The sequence below is a fragment of the Ovis aries genome, chromosome 23 (genome assembly GCF_016772045.2).
Source record: "Ovis aries strain OAR_USU_Benz2616 breed Rambouillet chromosome 23, ARS-UI_Ramb_v3.0, whole genome shotgun sequence".
In the NCBI taxonomy this organism is placed as follows: Eukaryota; Metazoa; Chordata; class Mammalia; order Artiodactyla; family Bovidae; genus Ovis; species Ovis aries.
Window position 1 is genome coordinate 21307891 of NC_056076.1, and position 27820 is coordinate 21335710.

Genomic DNA, 27820 nt, shown 5'->3' on the forward strand with positions numbered 1-27820 from the left:
CTGTCTTTCTGGCATGTTCAATCTGTTCCTACCGCTCGCTCCCCCTGGGGACATCCTTCACTCTCATGACCTCAGCCTTTCTCTCGTGACTAATCCACGTGACCTCACAGGGGCTCAGATGATTCGGAACTCTACTTTCCAAGCCCCTTCATCTGTCAGTTTAAATGCTGGGATGTTCTACTTTAAGTCAAACCCTGAAGGAATAGAAGGGAGGGACTGCAGTTCAAACTCACAACCACCTGCCAAATTCCTAGAATGGCTGGTATGTACTGGGAGGAAGGGGTCAAGACCACACTTGTGTGGTCCGTTTATTTACAAGAACTGTTGAAAATTGAGTAATCTGGGTTTTATCTCTTTATTTTTTAGGTCCTCCCTCAGAAGAGGGCAGTAAATAATAAAATGTCCCAAACAGCAGCATATGAAAACAGAAGAAAATGACACAGAATTAGGCAAATTCGGTCATGAAGAAAGGAGGGACAGAGGCTCTCAATCAGGAACACACAGATGCAGGTCTGAATCCCTGAAAGCATGGGCGAGGTTCTGAGAGTGGGTGCATATATAAACATTTTGAGCAAAGAGTCTGTAGCTTCCATCATATTTCAGAGGGTCTGAGACTCATAAAAGGACTACTGCCATAAGGCTTAAAAATGAAACTCGATACAAGTATGAGGTAAAGAAAGGTTATCCATTTACATGATAAATACAGACACTGATGGGTATACGCTTGTAGTCACTAAATCCACTACAGCGCACATCTGTCGACTCTGTGTATCTTCACAGTGTGATCTTCACCACAACTTGCAAACTGTAACCATTCTGCACCTTCTCCTTCATTCTGTTCAGTCTTTCCATTACAATTCTTCCAGCATAATTTTTTGATAGCAAGTGTATGACTTTGGCTAAAACAAAGAGAAATCATGAGATGAACATATGCTACAACCATGAAACATTTTACTGGCTGCTCAATTCATATTAATTAAATTAGTATGCGCTTCCTATTAGTGATGTTAACATAAATGGAAGTCAAAACCTGAACATCAAGATGTGCTGTGACTAACAGTTTAGCAATTTTATTTTAACCTTGAAAACATCTTACTTACCGACCAAGGACACCACCAAAAACAGCAAGAAATAGACAATGCATTTCTGTCAAATTCTGCTTTAATGATCAGTGGAATTCGAGAAATGTCTATTGAAATTAAGTCTTTCAGGTAACATTACTACTAATTTGGTAACTGTACTGTTAGCAATCCAAATAATATAAAGTAAGTCAGGAATCAGTTCTTGCAAATCCAAAGTCATCATAATGACAAAAAAAATTTTTAATGAAAAACTCAAATTCTGTACATGCCCCTGCCTGTGCTTTCTACGGGGCTTCCTGCCAGTGTCACGCTTGCCAGGTACCAGGCCGAGGCAGAGTGAGCATTGCGGGCAGAGCAAACCGAAAGGAAGGCAAAGAAGGCAGGGGAGGCCGGGAAGAGAGGCAATTTCAAATGCCTGAAATATGGAATTTCGTTGGCTACCTCTCTCTTAGGTAAGCCAACAGCATGAACTGTTTCAACAGCCAAACCCAGCCTCAGAGAGGTGGGAGCAAAGCCATGAGAGAAGCAGTGACAAATCAGATCTCCTTTTAATATATTTAAATGAATACAATTATCACAAGCATTAACATGCTTTGCTGATAAGGAGACAAACTCCTCTGGAAGAAATAGCCTGTACAATACATGTCTCTCGTCATCAAGCCAGTGGCCTTCCTCATGGTGCTGTTGTTTGGAACTGTATTTGAAGTTATATTTTGGATAGTTTAAACATACAAATGTTGAAGAATCCTAAAAAAAAAAAAAATCTAACACAGAATGATGTGTGACTTTTTTGCAAGTCTCGTCATTTCTAATGCATAAAATGGGTGAAGTTGATTGACAAGTGATCCCTGCTGTCCAGGCAGGTGGATGAGGAGGAGGCGATGAGGAGCAGACGCTCTGAGCCAGCAGAGGCGGGGCCCAGGCCCAAGGCTCAGAGCCCTCGCTCTGCCTGAAGGCGGGTCACAGGGCTGGGAGCGGCACCTGGCAGTTTGCGCCATTTTGGGAGCTGAGCTGAAGTGTTCAAACATGAGATCTGGCTACCAACCACAGTCTATAATATTTCCAAACAAATCACCAACATTCTGAATCAAATTTTCCTAAGATTCTACTGTGGTCACATTCTGAAACCCATCATTCTGAAATTCATTTTCATCTCCACTGTGTTATCTCTAAAGATGATATCAGGCAAACAAGCCATGTGGTCAAATAAACTTTTTAAAAATAAGTGCAGTATAGTAACAAATGTCAATTTCAAGAGAATGTCACAAAACACAGGTACCAATCGGGGGTAAGCACCGGGAACGGATGCGTGTTCTTCTCCACGCAAATGAGGCATGAGATTTGTTGCTAAAGACTCCAACGATGTCTATCTGATCTGGTGGAAGCAAAAACAGGAAAGAAATACCTTTGACTTGTTTCTACACAGCGGATCCAGTCGTTTATTTCCGGAACTTGATCGGTCTTTTTCCAGGAGTATAAACAAATCTTTCCACACTCTAATCCTACTGCAACCACGTATCTGTTTTTAAAAGAAGGGTGAAGACTGATTAATTTAGCATGAATTTCTTCAGGGTTCCCGACTCCCTCTGGCTGACGAAGGACTCTGTTCGGACCCAGGACCCAGTGTGCTGCTCTGCCGTGCACGCAAGAAGCCGCCTCTCCATCGAGGGTGCACAGTTCCACCTCTGTCCCTGGTGGGCAAGGCCCGCGAGCCAGCGCTTCCCTGGCTGGCTGTGGGGCCCTCAGTCTACTAAAGATATTCGCTATAGAGAAAGTAGCACCATCTTCCATTTGGTGAATAAGAACCTCTGAGCCACACTCCCCATCTCTATTTCACCACTCTAAATACCATCAAGTTCTATCAATTTAGAAATTCTTATGAGAAACATAAGCATTAGTTTAAAAAAATAGTTAACTTGGAAGCTGAAAGAACCCACAGATGAAAGCATAAGAGGGCTACACACTGAGAAACTAAGTGGTCCTCTTAAAGAAACATGAGATGAAGCCCCCACACAGAGACTGACCGTTGGGAAAGGTTAAGCACCGGGCAGACGCTGACGGCGGTCACAGCTCCACCCACGTCCAGAACGGAGGAGCAGGGCCCGATGCTGTGCTCGATGGCGTCATCGCTGGAGTCGCACTCACCCCAGACAACCACCTAGCACAGACAGATCAAACTCTGTAACGCTTTCTCTCTGCAAGGTTTCTGTTAATGGCGATGCATTAGAGTTTCAATGGCATAGATGACACTGAAATTTTTTAATTCATCATTTTCATTTGTGATCCGGGACTTCTGAGGACTGCAAGCATCACAGAGAAGCCACCGTGTAGCAGATGCAAGTCTGAGATCTCAACTACCCAAGTGTGCTGGGCCAAAGTCGACTGTCCCTGCCCAGAGGCCTGCTCTTTATACTCAGGAAACCAGTTTTGACCCAGTGAGTGCCTGTGCATTCCCCCAAGAAATTACCTCAAAATGTATGGAACCATACTAAGTCCTTGGCTCTTCCTCTACACCCCAGCTCAGCTCTCAGGAGGCCCCAACCTGATGATACCAAGCTAAGAAATTAGGCTTTTCTGGAAGCTCAGGCCTCGAAGGGGTGTGAACAGTCACAAAGAAATGGAGAGGGCAGTGAAAGAGACAAGAGCTGCAACTTCAGGACCAAAGAGAGACTCTGAGCAGAAGGCTCTGCCCAGGCAAGCAGAAGGGCATTCCCGAGACCGCCTGATGGACGGTGCTTTGCCGTTTCAGCCTTGACCTCTCCCTGAGAGTCACGCTGGACCGTCTGCAGGCGGGCCTGACTGTGGAGGGCGGAAGCAGACCTGCTGCCTGAGCAGCTTGCAGAGAGTAGGAAGATAAATGCTGGGGAAGACACGGGGAGGCCAGTGAGAGGAGAGAAGGGCTGGGAGAGGGTGTGTCAGAGGCTGACACTTGTGTGTGTCACTGAGCACACGCTGTGTCAGCCCCCTGCTCAGGAATACCACGACTAGGACTGAGAGGGCGGGGGCGGAAAGGAGACGCTCGGGCGCCTCAGACCTCTAGTCTGCAGGAACTGCACAGAAGGAAAGGATATTTTTTTTTTTAACATTTTAAAATAACTTTTATTTCTAACCACAGTTACACACAGAATTTTTAATAGTAAGAAATAATAACAAAAGATATATTGGGAATGAAAATTTCCATTCAAACCCCCCAACCCACCCCATCAACACCCTCACCCACCTAATCACCTCTCTATTGCCATGTTGTTGTTAAGTCACTCAGTCATGTCCAACTCTTTGCAATCCCGTGGACGTTTCAAAGAGCATGAACACCAGAGGAAAGACTGGGCCAGGCAAACATTTCCCAGAGAACAAGGGCAAGGGGCAAGGCCAAGAACCTACTGCTAGCTCACTTATCCTGACTTTTTTCAAAGCTTGGGACACACACACTCACATACCCCACCTCCTCCAATGAATGAAAAGGTAACAACTATTCACAGAATTTTAAATTCATACAAGTATGAAAAAGAAAAGTATGGATAGTCTTAACCCATTTCATTTACTACTTTTCTCCCACTGGGGCCATCTGATGTTAGTAATGAGTCTGAAGAGTCTCCTCTGTAGTTGATATTTCAGAGACATGTATTTATAGAATTTAACAAGTAAGAAAAGTCTTTCTTACTTGTATGCATATGAAAAACACAGGAGGGAATACATAAACTGATTTTTAAAAACCGTATTAGAAAATTAGGATTATGTGTGTTTTTTTAATCCAAAGATACCTGTAATATTATTATATTACATTTGAAAAAATACAAAGGTAAAAAAAATTACCTTTCTGTCCCGACTTCCAGTGAAGAAATACTTGCCATCCGGACTCCAATCACAAGACCAAATAATCCTGCTATGCACAGCAGTGACTTTGTTAGTGAAGGCAAACAGGCTGAAGATGGGGTCTGAAAGAAACACATTTATGCACTACTCTCAAAGTGGAGAAACCTGGTTTTTCCTTGTTAGAAAGTTATGTTTAAGTGCCATATAAATCATGCAATTTAGTCATCAATTTATACACATAAATGGATGTCTTCTGCAACAGATCAAGGCCAGGGAGCAGACCCCTCACCAGAAAACTATGGGCATACAATTATTTTTCTAGTAGGAAATGATATTATACTGATTAGTCACTCTCAAGTGACTGATGTGAACTCCTTATTGCCAAATTCAGAGTTTAATTGAAGAAAATAGGGAAAACCACTAGACCATTCAGGTATGACCTAAATCAAATCCCTTATGATTATACAGTGGAAGTGACAAATAGATTAAAGGGATTAGATCTGATAGAGTGCCTGAAGAACTAGGGATGGAGGTCCGTGACATTGTACAGAAGACAGTGATCAAGACCATCCCCAAGAAAAAGAAATGCAAAAAGGCAAAATGGTTGTCTGAGGAGGCCTTACAAATAGCTGTGAAAAGAAGCGAAGCTAAAGGCAAAGGAGAAAAGGAAAGCTATACCCATTTGAATGTAGAGTTCCAAAGAACAGCAAGGAGAGATAAGAAGGCCTTCCTCAGTGATCCATGCAAAGAAATAGAGGAAAACAACAGAATGGGAAAGACTAGAGATCTCTTCAAGAAAATTAGAGCTACCCCTTTTCATGCAAAGATGGGCATAACAAAGGACAGAAATGATAAGGATCTAACAGAAGCAGAAGATACTAAGAGGTGGCAAGAATACATAGAAGAACTATACAAAAAACATCTTCATGACCCAGATAATCACAATGGTGTGATCACCTAGAGCCAGACACCCTGGAATGTGAAGTCAAGTGGGCCTTAGGAAGCATCACTACAAACCAAGCTAGTGGAGGTGATGGAATTCCGGTGGAGCTATTTCCAATCCTGAAAGATGATGCTGTGAAAGTGCTGCACTCAATATGCCAGCAAATTTGGAAAACTCAGCAGTGGCCACAGGACTGGAAAAGGTCAGTTTTCATTCCAATCCCAAAGAAAGGCAATGCCAAAGAATGCTCAAACTACCACATAATTGCACTCATCTCACACGCTAGTATAGTAATGCTTAAAATCCTCCAAGCCAGGCTTAAGCAATACGTGAACTGTGAACTTCCTGATGTTCAAGCTGGATTTAGAAAAGGCAGAGGAACCCGAGATCAAATTGCCAACATCTGCTGGATCATAGAAAAAGCAAGAGAGTTCTAGAAAAACATCTATTTCTGCTTTATTGACTATGCCAAAGCTTTTGACTGTGTGGACCACAACAAACTCTGGAAAATTCTGAAAGAGATGGGAATACCAGACCACGTGACCTGTCTCCTGAGAAATCTGTATGCAGGTCAAGAAGCAACAGTTAGAACTGGACATGGAACAACAGACTGGAACAACAACCACGAAAGGAGCACGTCAAGGCTGTATACTGTCACCCTGCCTATTTAACTTCTATGCAGAGTACATCATGAGAAATGCTGAACTGGATGAAGCACAAGCTGGAATCAAGATTGCCGGGAGAAATATCAATAACCTCAGATATGCAGATGACACCACCCTTATGGCAGAAAGTGAAGAAGAACTAAAAAGCCTCTTGATGAACATGAAAGAGGAGAGTGAAAAAGTTGGCTTAAAACTCAACATTCAGAAAACTAAGATCATGGCATCTGGTCCCACTACTTCATGGCAAATAGATGGGGAAACAGTGGAAACAGTGACAGACTATTTTGGGGGGCTCCAAAATCACTGCAGATGGTGACTGCAGCCGTGAAATTAAAAAACGCTTACTCCTTGGAAGAAAAGTTATGACCAACCTAGACAGCATATTAAAAAGCAGAGACATTACTTTGCTGACTAAGGTCCGTCTAGTCAAGGCTATGGTTTTTCCAATGGTCATGTATGGATGTGAGAGTTGGACTATAAAGAAAGCTGAGGGCTAAAGAATTGATGCTTTTGAACTGTGGTGTTGGGAGAAGACTCTTGAGGGTCCCTTGGACTGCAAGGAGATCCAACCAGTCCATCCTAAAGGAGATCAGTCCTGAATATTCATTGGAAGGACTGATGCTGAAGCTGCAACTCCAATATTTTGGCCACCTGATGTGAAAAACTGACTCACTGGAAAAGACCCTGACGCTGGGAAAAATTGAAGGCAGGATGAGAAGGGGATGACAGAGGATGAGCTGATTGGATGGCATCACCGACTCAATGGACATGAGTATGAATAAACTCTGGGAGTTGGTGGACAGGGAGACCTGGCGTGCTTCAGTCCATGGGGTCGCTAAGAGTTGGACACGACTGAGCGACTGAACTGAACTGAACTGAAGTGAATGATGTAAAACATCTTCTGGACACTTAACTAAAAGTTCAGTTGATGCCTAAAGAAGAAGCCTGAAGAAATTTAAACTTACTCAGGAAGTAGCCAGATCTGTGTATTAAGCTATGGAAAAAAGAATAATGCACTCTTAATGTAAAAAAAAAAAAAAAAAAAAATTTTTTTTTAAATCTTTTCCTTTGTAAGATTCTAAGTGTAGGGTAACTAACTTCTAGCCCTCACAGGGACTAAACCTAAATGACCTAGCTGTGTATCAAGGGAAGACTAATGTATCTATTAATCAACAATCCACAAAGATATAACACATTATAATATAGACTTGTTATTAGCCTCATTTTAACTTTAAAAAGTAAAGGCTACATATTAGGAAATCACTGGTTGCAAATGAAATCAGTCTGTTTTAACATATACTGCTCAGTATGTGTCATAGTACTTGATATTCTCTAAAATATAAAAAACCCAAAGAACTAAAAACATCATAAGTCAAATTGATGTAGTAATCAATGAAAAAATTAACAGCAGGATTACATAACACAAAAGTACTTTAACCACTCTCTAGATTTTACCCACTCGCTGAAACTGGAAGAATAATAGGCTGTTGCTGTAAGTACACAAAGGAGACTCTTTTTTCCTTTTCAGTGTTTTTTCATTTTATGCCAGGTCCAAAGAAGAATGCAGGTAGGTGTGTTAGCATCTTGCCCAGGGGTCGTGTCATTCACAAGTATTAGTTCCTCGGTCATGTCCAGTGCTTTTACAACTCCATGGTCTGCAGCCTGCCAGGCTGCTCCGTTCACGGGATTCTCCAAACAAGAATACTGGAGTGGGTAGCCATTCCCACCTCCAGGGGATCTTCCTGACCCAGGGATGGAATTCAGGTCTCCTGCATAGCAGGTGGATTCTTTACCATCTGGGCCACCAAGGAAGTCAAGTGGATGTCTGAATTACCAGTGTGAAACAGGTGGGTAATTTAACTGTATATTATTATTCCTGTCCCATAAAATCCTCAGTATATATCATCTATTTGGTTTTATGGTGGCATTCTGTAACCATATGCAAAGTCTAAATTTTGTACATACAGATTTTTATGGTTCTTTAACCAAGATATCTGAAAACATTATCATCCTTATAAGGAAGGTCAAGTCTTCCTCAAATGTCAAAAACTTTGAAAGACTCCCAGTAACCAGACTCTAGCCTTCACCCTGTTATCATTTCACTTTACCCAACAGCTGCTCAAAGTGAGTAAATGGATATAGCTGTCTCACTAGTACTCTTCCCAGCCAGGAGCCGTTTACCTAACTCAGGTGGGATTGTGTCCTGCCTCTTCCACAGTGACCAGGTCCGATCTCTGGAAACAGCTAGTAAGAACTTGTCGTCAGGAGAGAAGGCCATCTGTGTGACAGTCAAGCTGTGGAAGATTAAATTCTGCACCTGCTTCCAAGATGCAGTGTTCCAGAGAATGATGGCGGCATGTTCTTTCTTGGCCGCCTGTAGGACAGAGATGAAACAAGAAAGCAATGTGAGTGAAATACACTGGAAAAAATAAAACAAAACCACTTTTCAAAGTAACACATTGCTTCTACAGTATTCTTCATGTATCTGCATAAATAGAAACCACAAATTCTCAGAAGATACCATAAATTCTATAACCAGGTGTAACCCCTGAGAAGAGACAGACGGGGATTAGAAATGATGAATAATTAAGAGACTGGCAGTGGAATCAGAATTTTTAAAATTATAATTAACATACAATATTTTACCTTGTTATTGACTGTGTTCCCTATGTGCACCTCACATCCCCGTGACTTATTTTGAAACTGTGAATTATTTATAAGTTTATACCTCTTATACCCCTATTTCTATCATCTCTCCACCCCTCCTGAAAACACCCTGTCTGTTCCCTGTATCAATCAATCTGCTTCTGTTTTGTTTGTCCATTTGTTTTGTTTTTTGGATTCCACATATAAATGAAATCATTTAGTATTTATCTTTCTCTGTCTGACTTATTTACTTATTTCACTTAGCATAATGCCCTCCAGGTCTATCCAGGGTGCCACAAATGGAAAGACTTCACTCTTGTTTAATGGCTGGGTTATACTGCACATTCACGTGCACACACGCCACCCCTTCCTAGTCATTCCTTTATCAATGGACACTTTGGCTGCTTCCATATCTTGTCTATTGCAAATAAAGCTACAATGAACACAGGGGTATGTTTATCTATATAAATAGTGTTTTCATTTTCTTTGTATAAAAACCCAAAAACAGAATTGCTGGATCATATGGTATAGTTCTATTTTAATTTTTTGAGGAGCTGCCATACTATTTTTCCAAGTATGCATTTTACATAATTTTACAAGTATGTATTATATTCTTACAAAATACATTTCTGCATTAACTGTGTAATTAGTACTTAAGAGACTTTCACTTCTGGTCCATACGAAGTTGACAGGGACCAGATTTACTATCTTGTATGAAAAAAACTAAAAGATCAAACGAAATACATGAAACAATGGCACTTCAAAATACTTGATGTCTGGCAACAAAGAACAGTTACCCCAAGGGACAAAAAGAATCATAGAGCAGAAAAAATTAAAAAACAAAAGACCATCACTGAACCCTATGACAACATCAAGCAGCCAAATATGGTCTGCAAAAGGATGAAAAGAAAAAATACTTAAAAAGCTAATGGCCCTCAAATTTGATGAAAACAATAAACTGAAGGATCCAATAAGTTCAATAAAACTCAAGCACAAGAAACACAAAGAAAATTACACCCACAATAGTCAGATTGTTTAAAACCAGGGATAAACAAGAAACTGCACATGGAGAGGAAAAGCCCATTACTGAGCAACAAAGGAAAATCACAATCGGCTTCTCATCAAAGCAACGCAAGTCAGAAGAAATAAAGCAACGTTTTTAAAGTATAGAAAGGAAAACAAACAATCCTTTACCTACCATAAGTACACTTTTAAAATGAAGGAGACATATATATTTTCTGGACAAGCGAAAACTCAAAAAAAATTCCTAACCAGCAGAACTACATTACAAAAAATGCTAGGGAATATCCTGCAGGCAGAAGGAAAATTATATCTGTTGGAAAAACTTTTTTATTATTTAAATCTCTTTAGGGATAATTGATTATTAAAGCAAAAATAATAGCATCATGGGATTTCTGTAAAGAAGCAAAATGTACAAAAACAATGCCACAAAATAGGGGGAAATGAAAATAAACTTATTTTCTCATGAACAGTGCACTATTACTTGATGCTAAACTGTGGTAAATTAAAGACACATACTATAAAATGTGAAACAACCAATAAAATAACACAACAAAGAGTTATATCTGCTAAGCAAAAGAAATGAAACAGAATTATAAAAAGCAATTACTTCACCAAAAATAAGTAAAATGGATCAAAGAACAGATGGATTAAACAGAAAACAAATGGCAAGATAAAGTAAATCTACCATATCAATGATTACATTAAATTCAAACAGTCTAATAAACACCCCTATTAAAATGAAAGATCATCAGGACAAGAAAAAGATCCAACTCTATGCTGCCTCCAAGAAATCCACTTGAGATAAAAGTTAACAAACAACTTAAAAGTAAAATGATGAAAAAAGACACATAATTCAAGCACTAGTCAGTGGTAAGGACTCCATGCTTTCACTGCAGGAGGCATGGGTTCAATCCCTGGTCAGGGAACTAAGACAGTGCAAGCCTCGAAGTGTGGCCAAAAAAAAGAAAGAAAGCTGGAGTGGCTATATTAACATCAGAGTGGATTTCAGAGCACAAACTATTATCAGAAATAAAGAGTTTCATTTCATAATAATAAACTAATCAGTTAATCAAGAGAACATAATGATCATAAATGCTTAGGATCTAACAACAGAGCTTCAAAACACAGAGTACAAACTGAACGCACTACAAAGATTAAAAGGCAAGTTCACAACTGTCGTCAGAGATTTCAAAATGCCACACACAACAGAACAAAAAGAGCAAAGACGGTAATACTATCAACCAATATAAGTCATATTTTTCAGAACACTCCACCCAACAGAAACAGAATCTACCTTCTTCAAGGGAACATGGAAATTTACCAAGATTAAATTTCAAATGATTGAAGCTATACTATACTTTTTAAACAAAATTAAATTAGAAATCAGTAACAGAAACACCTTAAAAATACTCAGTATATGGAAACTAATATATTTCAAAATAACCTATAGTTAGAAAATAAAAGGTGAAAGAAATTAGAAAGTATTTTTAACTGAATGAAAATGAAAACACAACATACCAAAATTTGCAGAATGCCTCAAAAGCAATGCTTAGAGGAAAACCTTAACAGCACTAACACCTATCCAGAAGCCAGGATTGAGGGCTGGGTGAAATGAGTGAAGAGTCAAAAGGTACAAATGTCCAGCTACAGATAACTAAGTCAGGGGGACGTAATCTGTAGCACAGCAATTATCATCAGTACTGAACTGCATATTTGAAAGCTGCTGAGATCTTAAACATCCTCAGCACAAGAAAAAACTTTGTCTTCTAACTATGTATGATGATGGGTGTTAGCTAGACTTACTGTGGGGATCACTTCCCCATGTAAACAAACGCCAAATCATTATGCTGTACACCTAAAACTAATACAATGTTATACATGTCAGTTACACCTCAATAAAAAGAATAATTTTTTAAAATTTATATACATATATATCATGAGCAGGAATGCAAAGCTGGTTCATCATTTGAAAAAATCATTCAATGTAACTCTTCATAATAATAAAGGGAAAAACATATGACATGCCAACAAAGAAAAAAATTTGACAAAATCTAACATCCATTATGGGGTCGCAAAGAGTTGGACACGACTGAGCGACTGAACTGAACAGAACTGAACATCCATTCTTGATTAAAAACTCTCTGCAAACTAGGAACTGTAGGGAGATTTTGCAGCCTGATAAAGAATTCGTCATAATGCACAGCAAACATGCTTAATAATGCAGAAGATCTTTGAGTCAGGCAAAGATTACTGAGATTCTACACAAGCAGCACAAACTCAACACAGAACAAAAGTGATAACTTAGACTTCACCAAAACATAAACTTCTGCCCTCTGAAAAAACACTGCCAAGAAAAGGAAAAGACGCTGTGGAAAATTATCTACCTAGCAAATGTCTGATAAAGGAGTATCCAGTGTATATAAAGAACTTTTCAAAATTCAGTAATAAGAAAACAATACAATGAAGAACTGGGCAAAAGATCTGAATATATACTTCATCAAAGAAGATACACAGACGGAAAACTAGCACACGAAGAAATACTCAATATCATTAATCATTAGGGAAATGCAAATTACAGGTACAGTGAGGTATTACAAAAGTATCAGAACGGTAAAAATTAAAAACATGACAATATCATGTACTAGTGAAGGTGTGGAGCAACTGAAACTCTCACACGTTGCCAGTGGGACTGTAAAGTGGTACAGCCACTTTGGAAAACAGTTTGTCAGCTTCTTAAAAATTTTAACATGTATCTACCATATACTCAGCAATTCCACTCCTATGTATCTGCTCAAGAGACATGAAAGCATATTCTATGCAAAGACTTGTACACAAATGTTTATAACAGCTTTACTGGTAAAAGTCCCAAAATGGAAATCACCTAAATGTCCATTAAGTGAATGGATCAACAAATTGTAATATATATGTAAAAGGGAAGACAATTCAGAAACAAAAACATGAACAATTAATTGATACATGCAGCAAAATAGATGAATCTCAAATTATGACACATGAAAGAAGCTACACACAAAAAAAGAGTACAAACTATAGTTACATTTATAGAAAAATTTAGAAATTTAGAAAATATAAACTACTCTATCATGTTAAATAAGCAGGGTGACAATATACAGCCTTGACACACTCCTTTTCCTATTTGGAACCAGTCTGTTGTTCCATGTCCAGTTCTAACTGTTGCTTCCTGACCTGCACACAGATTTCTCAAGAGGCAGGCCAGGTGGTCTGGCATTCCCATCTCTCTCAGAATTTCCACAGTTTACTGTGATCCACACAGTCAAAGGCTTTGGCATAGTCAATAAAGCAGAAATAGATGTTTTTCTGGAACTCTATTGCCTTTTCCATGATCTAGAAGATGTTGGCAATTTGATCTCTGGTTCCTCTGCCTTTTCTAAATCCAGCTTGAACATCAGGAAGTTCACGGTTCACGTATGGCTGAAGCCTGGCTTGGAGAATTTTAAGCATTACTTTACTAGCGTGTGAGATGAGTGCAATTGTGCGGTAGTTGGAGCATTCTTTGGCATTGCCTTTCTTTGGGATTGGAATGAAAACTGACCTTTTCCAGTCCTGTGGCCACTGCTGAGTTTTCCAAATTTGCTGGCATATTGAGTGCAGCACTTTCACAGCATCATCTTTCAGGATTTGAAATAGCTCAACTGGAATTCCATCGCCTGTACTAGCTTTGTTTGTAGTGATGCTCTCTAAGGCCCACTTGACTATACATTCCAGGATGTCTGGCTCTAGATGAGTGATCATACCATCGTGATTTTCCGGGTTGTGAAGATCTTTTTGTACAGTTCTTCTGTGTATGCTTACTACTTCTTCTTAATATCTTCTGCTTCTGTTAGGTCCATACCATTTCTGTCCTTTATCGAGCCCATCTTTGCATGAAATGTTCCCTTGGTATCTCTGATCTTCTTGAAGAGATCTCTAGTCTTTCCCATTCTGTTCTTTTCCTCTATTTTTTTGCATTGATCGCTGAGGAAGGCTTTCTTATCTCTTCTTGCTATTCTTTGGAACTCTGCATTCAGATCCTTATATCTTTCCTTTTCTCCTTTGCTTTTCTCTTCTCTTCTTTTCACAGCTATTTGTAAGGCCTCCCCAGACAGCCATTTTGCTTTTTGGCATTTCTTTTCCATGGGGATGGTCTTGATTCCCGTCTCCTGTACAATGTCACGAACCTCATTCCATAGTTCATCAGGCACTCTATCTATCAGATCTAGGCCCTTAAATCTATTTCTCATTCCACTGTATAATCATAAAGGATTTGATTTAGGTCATAGCTGAATGGTCTAGTGGTTTTCCCTACTTTCTTCAATTTAAGTCTGAATTTGGCAATAAGGAGTTCATGATCTGAGCCACAAGTCAGCTCCTGGTCTTGTTTTTGTTGACTGTATAGAGCTTCTCCATCTTTGGCTGCGAAGAATATAATCAATCTGATTTCGGTGTTGACCATCTGGTGATGTCCATGTGTAGAGTCTTCTCTTGTGTTGTTGGAAGAGGGTGTTTGCTATGACCAGTGCATTTTCTTGGCAAAACTCTATTAGTCTTTGCCCTGCTTCATTCCGCATTCCAAGGCCAAATTTGCCTGTTACTCCAGATGTTTCTTGACTTCCTTCTTTTGCATTCCAGTCCCCTATAATGAAGAGGACATCTTTTTTGAGTGTTAGTTCTACAAGGTCTTATAGGTCTTCATAGAACCATTCAACTTCAGCTTCTTCAGCATTACTGGTTGGGGCATAGACTTGGATTATGTTGATAATGAATGGTTTGCCTTGGAGACGAACAGAGATCATTCTGTCATTTTGAGACTGCATCCAAGTACTGCATTTCGGACTCTTCTGTTGACCATGATGGCTACTCCATTTCTTCTGAGGGATTCCTGCCCGCAGTAGTAGATATAATGGTCAGCTGAGTTAAATTCACCCATTCCAGTCCATTTTAGTTCACTGATTCCTAGTATGTCGACGTTCACCCTTGCCATCTCTTGTTTGACCACTTCCAATTTGCCTTGACTCATGGACCTGACATTCCAGGTTCCTATGCGATATTGCTCTTTACAGCATCAGACCTTGCTTCTATCACCAGTCACATCCACAGCTGGGTATTGTTTTTGCTTTGGTTCCATCTTTCTCCACTGATCTCCAACAGCATATTGGGCACCTACTGACCTGAGGAGTTCCTCTTTCAGTATCCTGTTATTAAGAATACTTAAGTGGTTTGCCATTCCCTTCTCCAGTGGACAGAGTACATCATGAGAAACGCTGGATTGGAAGAAACACAAGCTGTAATCAAGACTGCTGGGAGAAATATCAATAACCTCAGATATGCAGATGACGCCACCCCTATGGCAGAAAGTGAAGGGAACTAAAAAGCTCTTGATGAAAGTGAAAGAGGACAGTGAAAAAGTTGGCTTAAAGCTCAACATTCAGAAAACGAAGATCATGGCATCTGGCCCCATCACTTCATGGCAAATAGATGGGGAAACAGTGGAAACAGTGTCAGACTTTATTTTGGGGGGCTCCAAAATCACTGCAGATGATGATTGCAGCCATGAAATTAAAAGACACTTACTTCTTGGAAGAAAAGTTATGACCAACCTAGACAGCATATTGAAAAGCAGGTACATTACTTTGCTGACTAAGGTCCGTCTAGTCAAGGCCATGGTTTTTCCATGTATGGATGTGAGAGTTGGACTGTGAAGAAGGCTGAGCGCCGGAGATGATGCTTTTGAACTGTGGTGTTGGAGAAGACTCTTGAGAGTCCCTTGGACTGCAAGGAGATCCAACCAGTCCATTCTGAAGGAGATCGGCCCCGGGATTTCTTTGGAAGGAATGATGCTAAAGCTGAAACTCCAGTACTTTGGCCACCTCATGCAAAGAGTTGACTTATTGGAAAAGACTCTGATGCTGGGAGGGATTGGGGGCAGAAGGAGAAGGGGACGACAGAGGATGAGATGGCTTGATGGCATCACTGACTCGATGGACGTGAGTCTGAGTGAACTCCGGGAGTTGGTGATGGACAGGGAGGCCTGACGTGCTGCAATTCATGGGGTCGCAAAGAGTCGGATATGACTGAGCGACTGAACTGAACTGAATCATGTTAAAAAACAGATTCATGGTTTACTAGGGATAGGGGCGGGCCTCCCTGGTGACTCAGATGGTAAAGAATCTCCTTGCAAAACTGGAGACCTGAGTTTGATCCCTGGGTTGGGAAGATACCCTGGAGAAGGGAATGGCAACCCACGCCAGTACTCCTGCCTGGAGAATCCCTGTAGGCAGAGGAGCCTGGCGGGCTATGGCCCATGGGATTGCAAAGAGTCAGACACAACTGAGTGACTAAGCACAGCACAGCACAGGACTGGGTGTGGATGGTATCTTCATTATGATTATAGTGATTTCACAGGTATATGCCAAAATTTATCAAGTGTCCAATGTTCAATTTATAGTACACTTTGTTGCCATTCATTTGCTAGGTTGTGTTGGACTCTTTGCCACCCCATGGAATGCAGCATACCAGGCTTCCCCGTCCTCCACAATTCCTTGGAGTTTGCTCAAGTTCGTGTCTACTGAGTCGGTGATGCTATCTAACCATCTCATCCTCTACTGCCCTCTTCTCCTTCAGTACACTCATGACACCTAAATAAAACAGCTACAGAATGTTAGCTTAAAAGAGAAATGCCCATGCTTGTTACAAGTGAGCCAACTTGAAAAGGAGAAAATATATGATTAACAGCACAAAAAAGTTTGCTCAGTAGAAGCATAGTTGTTACTGCTATTATGCCCTATTCTACCCAAAGGCATCTGTATTAACAGAAACAAAACTCTCAGGACCACCCTCACAAAGAGGCCAATAAACAAAGAGAGGTGGGGGAAAAGGAGCATGACATTATTTCTTAGGGTGACCCTCAACTCAACACAGGCAAATACAAAGAAGCCACAGCAAGAGCACGGACAAAAAACAAACACACAGAAAAAAACCCAAAACAAAGAAACCCAAAGGTGGCCATCCAGGTGGGCAGCTCTTACCATCATGCTTAAAACAAGTAAATAAATGTATTTTCTTGTTTAAAACAAGCAGATAATTTGAGGAGATTCAGAGGAATGCATGGGTCTCAGATCCTTCACATTATCCTCCACAGGATATAAACACTGAAGAGCAAGTTCAAGACCATTCCCCCAGGCCACTGTCTGAAGTGCACGATTCTGCAGCGCCACCTACTGGTAGCTCGCTGCCCTGGCCGCCCCCCTGCCTCACCATGGCATGGGCCAAGGGACTCGACTCCCCTATTAGGTCAGCACCCTGAGCGGCCTCAAGAAATGGTCAGATGGAACGCACACGGGGTTTTGCCTTCCCCTGTGTCTCCAGCACTCCCATTACTAAAAATTTTTATCACATTTTTAGGTCTAATTTTCAGATATCTGATTAAATTGTTTTTGAGTAGGGGCATAAATAGGCTCAAGCCAAGTACTGAAAAACAAAACTGTGCAGCTGAGACAGATTTAAAAGGCAACTGCAAGCTTCTGAAGAGACAGATGGAAAAGAGGCAGAGAAAGCAAGATTCAGAAAAATCAGGCACCTGTGGCCTTTCATGTCGAATTCTGCCTGCATCACTAAGCTTGCAGGAGCCTGATTTAAATAACCTGTGACCAAGCAGAACAGAAAAGTAACATGCCCTACCTTACAAGCTGAGGCAAGCAGAGTCTTTGAATTGCTACAAGCAACACAAAATATTTCATAGCCATGTCCGTATCTAAAATTCAAAAACAGAAAATGGATGACCCTTGTATTAGGAAATGTATCTATTCTCATGCTGCAAATTTTTTTAATGTGAAAAGATTAATCTCTCTAGCTAACACACAGTTCTTTTCAGAAACATTTCTGTCAAGGGAAGTAACTGGGGTAAAAGCAGAGAGTGGAGAAAAATGTAACTTCCTAGCAATAATATAACTTATTCAAACTACTAAATTAAATACAAGTTTTCACCCCTAACCAGTCAGTACAATAAATATTAATAACAAATCACAGAAAGGTTCGAATAGGGAACCACTGTAGGAAAAAAAAAGAGTAATAGTTAAAAAAAAAATTGGTGCTATGCCTCTCTACTTTAAAAAATCAAAACCAACAAATCTAGTAACTATAATACACAGCATTATAAAAATCTAAGTAAAGTTTGATTCTCACCCCTTATGAAGGCTACCAAGAGATCTTTAGATCTGGGGGTGGGGGATTGTAGCTAAGAGGAAAGCAAAGGAGAAAATCAAATTGTGGGGGGAAAAATACCACAAGTTAGGATAGAATCAGACCAAACAGCTAAGTATAGTTTAACTTACAGTTTTTGAACTTCAGGCCACAAAGTATTTTGCAGCAGATGGTCCTCAGTGGGAGGTTCTATAACAAATTTACAGTGTTGCAGTTAATTTTCCTATTTTCATGCAAGTGAATTCTGAAGCACAGATTTAGGTCACCGGTGACAGATACCACACTATGTGTACTAATGATTCTAGTAAATCATACTTTTGCCTTTTCTTACCAGTAAGTAAGGAGGGTTGGAAGGCCACCTGGTGATACTCGAAACCAGCACTATTTAACAGCTCCTCTTCATCAGAATGCTGAGAAGCCATATCTCCTAGTTTAAAAGAAGCATCAACATCATGAATGTGGTCCCATCTTTATGTCTCCTACACACATCCCAATGTTAAGGCCACCAGTGAGAAAGTGGCGGCACTTCAAGGGAGGGTAATTCAGTGCTGTATTCACGTGATTGCAAAGCCAAGGGTATTTCCACTACTCCGGTATTTTCCATATGTGCTATGGTCAATTTCATAAAAATTCCTTCATTTTCCTTTGACCGAATATTTCCCAAACTTTTTATAAACTATGGAACGCGTTTTTCAGGCAACCCACATTAGTATCTGTGGTTGGAAGCGCTCCACGAAGTACACTTTGTAAAAGCAGCACCTATTTCAGGATGTGCAAGGATACATAGAGTAGTTGCCTGTACTGTGATCTATAAAAAGAGAAATCACCTGTAATGAACACTGGTACATGTTATACAAGTGTGTAACGAGGTGGTAAGTACCATCATAGGTTCAGTCATTCTGGAGACGAACTCAGTCTTACCCTGAAAGACAGCTTTATTGGATAATCCCAAAGCGGGGACAGTAGCTCCTTCTGGAAGATCACCGTCTTGCTGGAATAAAAAATGTGAGACACGTCTTAAATGCTAAAAAGATACTGTTACCTCAGGCACTGCGGGGGAAAAAAAAATGCTATGCTCATTAATGCTGAGAAGCAGTGTAAAGACCACTTACACTGAGGGTTATCTACCCAGACTTCCATTTTCTGAACCAAGAAATGAAATGCTAAGCATTCATTCTCCAGCAGACAGGCTCCAGCTAACCCTAGCCCCAGCCCCCACCCAATCCATAAAATTGGGTATCCTCTCATCCACAAGCTCACTGAACCCTCACAGTTCAGTGGGTTTCAGGGTTTGACAAGGAAAGCGCTGTGATGGCTTCTAGCGAAGAGTGGGCTGAAAACAGAAGGCCTGAACCTTTATTTACAAGAGAGTCTCATGGGTACATCCCTTGTGAGGCTCATGCAAACATGTTTCCCAGGAAGCCACTGTCATAGTATTTTCATTAAACATACTTAAAATTTTGAGTATTTTAAAACTTTTAAACAGAGTACTCTTTAAAGTGGCAATGCTTATTTAACTTATACGCAGAGTACATCATGAGAAACGCTGGGCTGGAAGAAGCACAAGCTGGAATCAAGATTGCTGGGAGAAATATCAATAACCTCAGCTATGCAGATGACACCACCCTTATGGCAGAAAGTGAAGAGGAACTAAAAAGCCTCAAGATGAAAGTGAAAGTGGAGAGTGAAAAAGTTGGCTTAAAGCTCAACACTCAAAAATGAAGATCATGGCATCTGGTCCCATCACTTCATGGCATATAGATGGGGAAACAGTAGAAACAGTGGCTGACTCTATTTTGGGGGGCTCTAAAATCACTGCAGATGGTGACTGCAGCCATGAAATTAAAAGACGCTTACTCCTTGGAAGGAAAGTTATGACCAACCTAGATAGCATTTTGAAAAGCAGAGACTCTACTTTGCCAACAAAGGTCCATCTAGTCAAGGCTATGGTTTTTCCAGTGCTCATGTATGGATCTGAGAGTTGGACTGTGAAGAAGGCTGAGCGCCAAAGAATTGATGCTTTTGAACTGTGGTGTTGGAGAAGACTCTTGAGAGTCCCTTGGACTGCAAGGAGATCCAACCAGTCCATTCTGAAGGAGATCAACCCTGGGATTTCTTTGGAAGGAATGATGCTAAAGCTGAAACTCCAGTACTTTGGCCACCTCATGCGAAGAGTTGACTCACTGGAAAAGACTTTGATGCTGGGAGGGATTGGGGGCAGGAGGAGAGGGGACGACAGAGAAGATGAGATGGCTGGATGGCATCACTGACTGGATGGACGTGAGTTTGAGTGAACTCCGGGAGTTGGTGATGGACAGGGAGGCCTGGTGTGCTGCGATTCATGGGGTCGCAAAGAGTCGGACACGACTGAGCAACTGAACTGAACTGAATCCGTTTATATGCTGCATATCAATTAAGTTATTGCGAGTGAAACAAATACTAACCATCAAAACTGGCACATGTCCATAAGCTAACAGTATTTCTTAAAAATCTAAACTTTCTATTGATGGAACTGAACACAAACATGAGCAAGGGGAATTTAAACTCAACAACATTGATTACCTGAGACACAGGATGCTTTATTTTAGAAACCTAGAAAATGAAACACCATGGAAAAGAGCAAAAAAAGAGGCATTCCTACATATCCCAATATTTAATATGGGAAAAAAAAATAAGAAGCACACCACACCATGCTCAGTCTACTGACCACAATCCAGGCCCCTCTTCTGATCTTGTTCTACTGTCCATCAGCATTAGAAACTACGTAACAGGATCTTCCCTCTTCTTTACCTAACTAAGGCAGCCTGTGGCCAGGGGTGTCCATGGGACACTCTAGGAAGCACAGCTGGACGTTTCTTTTAAAATGATTCTTTTTTTCTCCCAGACTGGTGCTAACATCCCTGCCTTCAAAGTCTCTGAGCTCAAAGGTATCCTGTTCCCACATCACTCTTCCCCACAAAGCGCATTTCATCACTTCCTTTGTTCAGGACCCGTCGTCAGTACCGGAGTCTCAACTATGTCTGGCTCCCAGGTCCTCTACCATTAGACCTTTCCCCAGTTCTCCACTTCCCTTGGTAACACTTTTCATTCAAGCAGCTCTGACCACTCCACTGCTCTCTTTCTCGCCTTCCTTCTGCCTATTAAAAGTGTACTTACCCTTCTCAAGCTCAGAAGCAAATTTGTGACCCAACTCTAAGGACTGCAAATGACTGTATGACATGCATTTCTGTCTAACACAACTACCTGGCTACTTGCTTTCCCTTCCCTGAAATGTGGTTACTTGATAATTTTTATAACCTATGTATTTTTATAAGTGCTCAAATCTTTTGTAGAAAGAGGGTAAAAATGAACATTAATAAAAACTTACCCCTTTCAAAATTCAAATGAAGCCCCATTTTCTCATTACTACAGTGACACTTCCTTTCATGACTATTACCTTAGCCAACACAAAATTCAGCAATTAACTGGTTTTATCTAACAATTTTAAGTACATGAGCTCCATTGCCCCCTACCCCTAATCTGCATCAAGATGATCATCTCCTTGAAAATACAACCCATTGTGTTTTATCACAGTTATCAAACACAGTGAATATACATAGTATTTGTAGCTTAATATTTTAATTCTTTACAGTGTCTTGGGCTTATCTGTTATAAAATTTATTATACTAATATTTAAATTACTGCCTGTATAGTATACGCAAAAATTTATCAAGCCAATGATAAAATGATTTGACTTCCTTTCTACCCATACTCTCCACTTACAGCCTTACATAAAACTTCTTTAAAATGTTATATGAAGTGGCGAGATCTAGTTAAAACATTTAGGGGAATACTCACATTACAAAGCACATGATTCAGTGACTGACCCGTAATGGCACAAAAATTTTCCACAAAATTCCGAGGTGCAGAAAATACTCGAAGAACTTTTTCATCTGCTCCAGACACAAACTGAAACCTATTGATCATTGCCAAACATTTAAGGTCATATCCATGTATCTGAGGCCTTGCAATTTCATGCCAAGTCACCTGGATGCCAAAAAAGATTAAAAAAAAAGATCACATGTTTCAAAAACTGAATTCTTTTCAACAAACAAAGTATCAGACATAAAATGATTCATTATGCCATGAAAATGTGATCATGGGGCAGATTCATCCATGTTGTTATAAACAGTTCAATACATCTTCTTGCTGAGTAGTATTCCTTTTGTATGACTATACCACAAAGTGCTGATCCACTCACCTACTCAGATATCTGGGTTGTTTCCAGCTGTCTTAGTGAGAAAAGTCATGAACTTTCATGTACAAGTCTCTGCATGAATATATGTTCCTATTTCTCTTGAGTAAACATTTCTTGTGGGTATGAGAATTGAATGATTGTATACTTTTTAATAAACTGCCAAATTATTTCCCAAAGTGCCTATACATTTTACAATCCCACCATCAGTGTAAGAAAGATACAGCTACCCACACCCTCATCAGCAATTGTGCAAGTCAGCCTTTAAACATTAATCATTCTAATAGTGGTGTAATGGTATCTCATTGTAGCTTTAATGTGCATTCCCTAATGACTAATGGTACTGAAATCTTTTCCTATTCTTATTTTCCATTAATATATCATCTTCAGAGAAATACCTTTTGCCCCATTCCCCCCCTCCTCTTTTTTACTGGATTGTTTGTTTTTGATTTTACTGAGTTCTAAAAAGCTCTTTATAGACTCTAGATAAAAATCCTTTATCAGGTATGTGTTTTGTAAATATTTTCTCCCAGCTTGTGACTCATCTTTTAATTTTCCTGACAGCATCTTTCAAAGGGTAGAATTTCACATTTTGGATAAAGTCTGACTTACTGATTTTTTTTTTAAAGGATCATGAGTAAACAACAACTGAGTAATATTGGTAGCAAATTACTAAGAGTCACAGAAAACCACTCCAGAATCATTTGCCTTTTTTGCTTGACTATAGTGTGCTCCCAATGTTCTCTATTAATTTTAATTTACCAAAACGCTGCTAAAGCAGAAATGCCAAAATTTCATTAGCACTCACAGTCTGACCCACAGTTAGTTTCATGAATTTTTATCAGAAACTGAGTATACTTTGTAGTATATAGCACAGTTCAATAATTTATCAGTGGTAAAGTTTTATTGTGGTTTTTGAAAGTTTAGGGCCAAGACTGAAAAGTTTCTTCAACAAAAGCTGGGCTCACTATTAAGTGACACTATATGATATTAGAAATTAGCTTTTACTGCAGATCTGACAGTGTTTCCTAATGAATTAAAACTAAAATTACAAGGTAAAAGAGAACTTTTTTGTGGAACTAAAGTAAACACATTTTGGCAACTAACATTTTAATTGTTTGAATTAGAAAGAATACATGTGTGCTTAAATTTGTTTTTTACTGAAATACAGTTGAAATATGTAATATTATGTTAGTTTCAACACAGTGTACAACATAGTGATTTGACATTTAAATACATTACAAAACAGTCACCATAATAAATCTAGTAACCACCCGTCCTCATATGAAGTTGTTAAAACACTACTGACCATATTCCTTATGCTCTGTATCATACCCCTGTGACTTATTTATAACTGAAAGTTTGTGCCTTTTAATCCCTTCACCTATTTCGCCCAGCTTCACACCTCTGGAAAACACACACTTATTCTCTGTATAAGTTTGTTTTCACTGTTTGCTCGTTTGTTTTTTAGATTACACAGATACATCACATTGTCTTTCTCCATCTAACTTGTATCACTTAGCACAGTATCCTCTAGATTCATCTATTTTATTATAAATGGCAAGACTTTAGTTTCCTCTTTAAAATTTTTTTTTACTTTTTAATTTCACTGAAGTAAAGTTAATTTACAAGGTTGTGTTAATTTCTGCTATACAGCAAAGTGACTCAGTTATATACATATTTAAAACTTCATTTTTTAATGGCTAATATTCCATTGTATGTATACCATGTCTTCTTTATCTATCAATAGATACTTAGCTGCTTCCATATCTTGGCTATTGTTAATAATGTAATTATTTACAATAATTACATTAAATAAACATATGTACTGTAAATAATGCTTCAATAAACATGGGAGTGGATGTATCTTTTCAAATTAGTATTGTTTTCTTTAAATACCCAGAAATGAAATTCCTAGATCATGGGGTAGTTCTATTTTTAATTTTTTGAGGAACCTCCACTCCATTTTCCATAGCACTGCTACAATTTACAATCCTACCAACAGGGAAGGAGGGCTCCTTTTCTCCACATCCTTGCCACTATTCACTGTTTGTTCACTCTGAGAGATGAAAGAAAGGGAGTATCTCATTGTGGTTCTGATTTGCAGTTCCCTGATGGTTAGTGGTGAGCATCTGTTCACACATCTACTGGTCATCTGCATGTCTTCTTTGGAATGCTTCAGTTTTTAAGAAACCTATTTTACAGGGTAGCTATATCATTTTGCATTCCCACTGGCAATGTATGAAAGTTCCGGTCTCTCTGCAACCTACTACCACTTGCCACTGTCAGTATTTTATACCTCAGATACCCCAGAGGGTGTGCAGTGGCATCTCATCATTTTAATTTGCATTTCCCTAATGGCTAATGTTGCTGCCCTTCTCTTCATGAGCTCAGGGATGTTCTTTTCAAACGGATCCGTCAAGAAGAAAATGTTTTACCTGTGACTGGTCTTTTCTCTTCCAAGGAGCAAAAAGTCGAGTTGTCTGATCAGTACCAACAGTGATGATAAATTCTCCTTCTGGATCCCACGTTAGGTCTTGGACACCATCAAAGTGTCCTGAAATAACAATCTCTGGAGTCCACTCTTTCTGCAACAAAAGTGTTCATGATACATCAAAATAATCAATGTATTTTCATTCAAAATTAAGTCTGATAATGCCTTCAGCCCTCAGGTCTGATATGGGAAAGACCATGGCTCCCAAACAAGGTGAAAAGTTAAGTAAAAAAGATGGAAATTCACAGTAACAGGATCTGTTTTTCAGTCAAGTAGATTAGAACTTAAACATTCAAATATGTATTATGTCCTTCAAAGCAGTTTCCTTGGGGAAGTCCCCTCCACTTGCCATTTGTGAATGCTTCCTGGAACCTAGACATCACCCAATCGTTCTGTGCCTCAATTAACTCTACTGAAAAACAGCTACCTAGCTCCTACAGTCATTATGATAGTCAGATGAATCTATATTTATACAACACTGGCACATACTAGGTATCAGTAATACACAACTATTTAATTGTCAAACTAAATAATAAAGAGTACTGGGTAACACGAGTCTGTAGATGACCAACTCTCTTTGTTAAGTAGAAAGCTGCAGGTGTAGAGGACAGAGGTTAAATCAAACCTAGTTACTCTACCTCCTGAGGGAGCCAGCACCAGTAGCCAGGAAATAAATAATGAAATGCTGCTGCTGCTAAGTCGCTTCAGTAGTGTCCAGCTCTGTGCGACCTCACAGATGGCAGCCTATCAGGCTTCCCCGTCCCTGGGATTCTCCAAGAACACTGGAGTGGGTTGCCATTTCCTTCTCCAATGCATGAAAGTGAAAAGTGAAGTCGCTCAGTCGTGCCCATCTCTTTGCGACCCCATGGACTGCAGCCTACCAGGCTCCTCCATCCATGGGATTTTCCAGGCAAGAGTACTGGAGTGGGTTGCCATTGCCTTCTCCGATAATGAAAGGAAATATAGAAAGTGTCCACAGAGCATCTTTTGGAACAACTCCAGTGGTGTAAAACTTGAACTTTAGAGAAAAATTAAATTTCTGTAAATAGCTAAAAGGTCATTCAAAGCCAATGCTGATGAATGTGGTTAAGCCATATTATTTTCTGGCCAAAAACATAAACAGGCTAGAACAAAGAAATGCTGTTCATTTCTTCTGTGATATAAAAATTGACTCCAAAGTTAGCACTAATGACAGTTCCCAAAAGATTCAGAAAAAAGTACAGCACTGTTGACTATCAACACAGCTCTGAAGGGCAGCATTTGTTTTCAGAAATTGACCTTTATTGTAACAAATGTGTGTGGGATGTGGAGAGTGGAGGCAGCTATGCATACTTGGGTGGCAGGGGTAAATGGGAACTCTATTTTCTGCTCAATTTTTCCTGTAAATAAAAAATTTTTCTAATAAATAAAGTTTATTAAAGAATTACTCTAAATATTTGGTAAACTATTATAAATCTGAAATCAAGTTTTAAGCAAAACTACAGTGAAATTCTGTCCTCTGGTTTGAGTAGTAGAGTTCCTCCCTACTCATCTAATGCTTTTTCTTATCAAGGCCCTCAAAGACCAGATAAAATATGGCTCAAAGGAGCTCTTAAGAAAAAAATTAAATTTATCCTAAAAAAGTCTTATTGGAAAGTGTCATAGATAATGATTCCCTGGTTCATATAATAGTAAAGACAATCTTAAAGGTCAACTCCAAATGGCAGATACAAAGGGGAAAAGTGAATCACTGCATGTACTGAGAATTCAAATCCTTCTATATGACACAACTATTACAAAGCTCACAAACTAAAGGTCAAGCAAATTCATGAATCTGTACCTAAATAAGTACCATGCACTAACCAATTGCACCACTCACGATACATGAATTTTTCCTTTGTAAGGGAAGCCATTAGATGCACATTCAAACTCTGCTGACTCAATTCTGCTCAAAGGTTCTGACTTCTTTCATCTATTTATTTAGATTATATAGTATTAACTATGTGTCAGGCCCTGCATTTCACACTGTACAAGTATTAACTCATTTTAGCATCATAAAATCCCTCTCAGTAAAGTTCAGTTCAGTTGCTCAGTTGTGTCTGACTCTGCGACCCCACGGACTGCAGCACACCAGGCCTCCCGGTCCATCATCAACTCCCGAAGCTTACTCAAACTCATGTCCATTGAGTCGATGATGCCATCCAACCATCTCATCCTCTGTTGTCGCCTTCTCCTCCTGCCCTCAATCTTTCCCAGCATCAGGGTCTTTTCAAATGTTCTTCACATCAGTATGGCCAAAGTATTGGAGTTTCAGCTTCAGCATCAGTCCTTCCAATGAATATGCAGGACTGATTTCCTTTAAGATGGACTGGTTGGATCTCCTTGCAGTCCAAAGGACTCTCAAGAGTCTTCCCCAACACCACAGTTCAAAAGCATCAATTCTTCAGCACTCAGCTTTCTTTACAGTCCAACTCTCACATCCATACATGACTACTGGAAAAACCATAGCCTTGACTAGATGGACCTTAGTCGGCAAAGTAATGTCTGCTTTTTAATAAGCTGTCTAAGTTGGTCATAACTTTTCTTCCAAGGAGCAAGCATCTTTTAATTTCATGGCTGCAATCACCATCTGCAGTGATTTTGGAGCCCCCAAAATAAAAGTCTCTCACTGTTTCCACTGTTGCCCCATCTATTTGCCATGAAGAGATGGGACCTGATGCCATG

At 39.7% G+C, this 27820-nt stretch overlaps 1 protein-coding gene across 2 annotated transcripts in view; it reads right to left on the reverse strand.

Moving 5' to 3' along the window:
* Positions 1-341: 341 nt before the first annotated feature.
* Positions 342-27820, reverse strand: part of ELP2 (elongator acetyltransferase complex subunit 2) — a 55305-nt gene continuing 27826 nt past the window's right edge. For both annotated transcript variants that reach the window (XM_004020416.5, XM_042239381.1), the window contains 11 exons: positions 25062-25211; positions 22227-22415; positions 19311-19380; positions 18721-18816; positions 18521-18578; positions 17868-17940; positions 8685-8877; positions 4896-5017; positions 3107-3240; positions 2488-2601; positions 342-899 (listed from right to left, as the gene is read on the reverse strand). In XM_004020416.5, the coding sequence (XP_004020465.1) occupies positions 743-899; positions 2488-2601; positions 3107-3240; positions 4896-5017; positions 8685-8877; positions 17868-17940; positions 18521-18578; positions 18721-18816; positions 19311-19380; positions 22227-22415; positions 25062-25211 (1356 nt within the window). In that variant the 3' untranslated portion in view covers positions 342-742. The remainder of the gene's footprint in view (positions 900-2487; positions 2602-3106; positions 3241-4895; positions 5018-8684; positions 8878-17867; positions 17941-18520; positions 18579-18720; positions 18817-19310; positions 19381-22226; positions 22416-25061; positions 25212-27820) is intronic.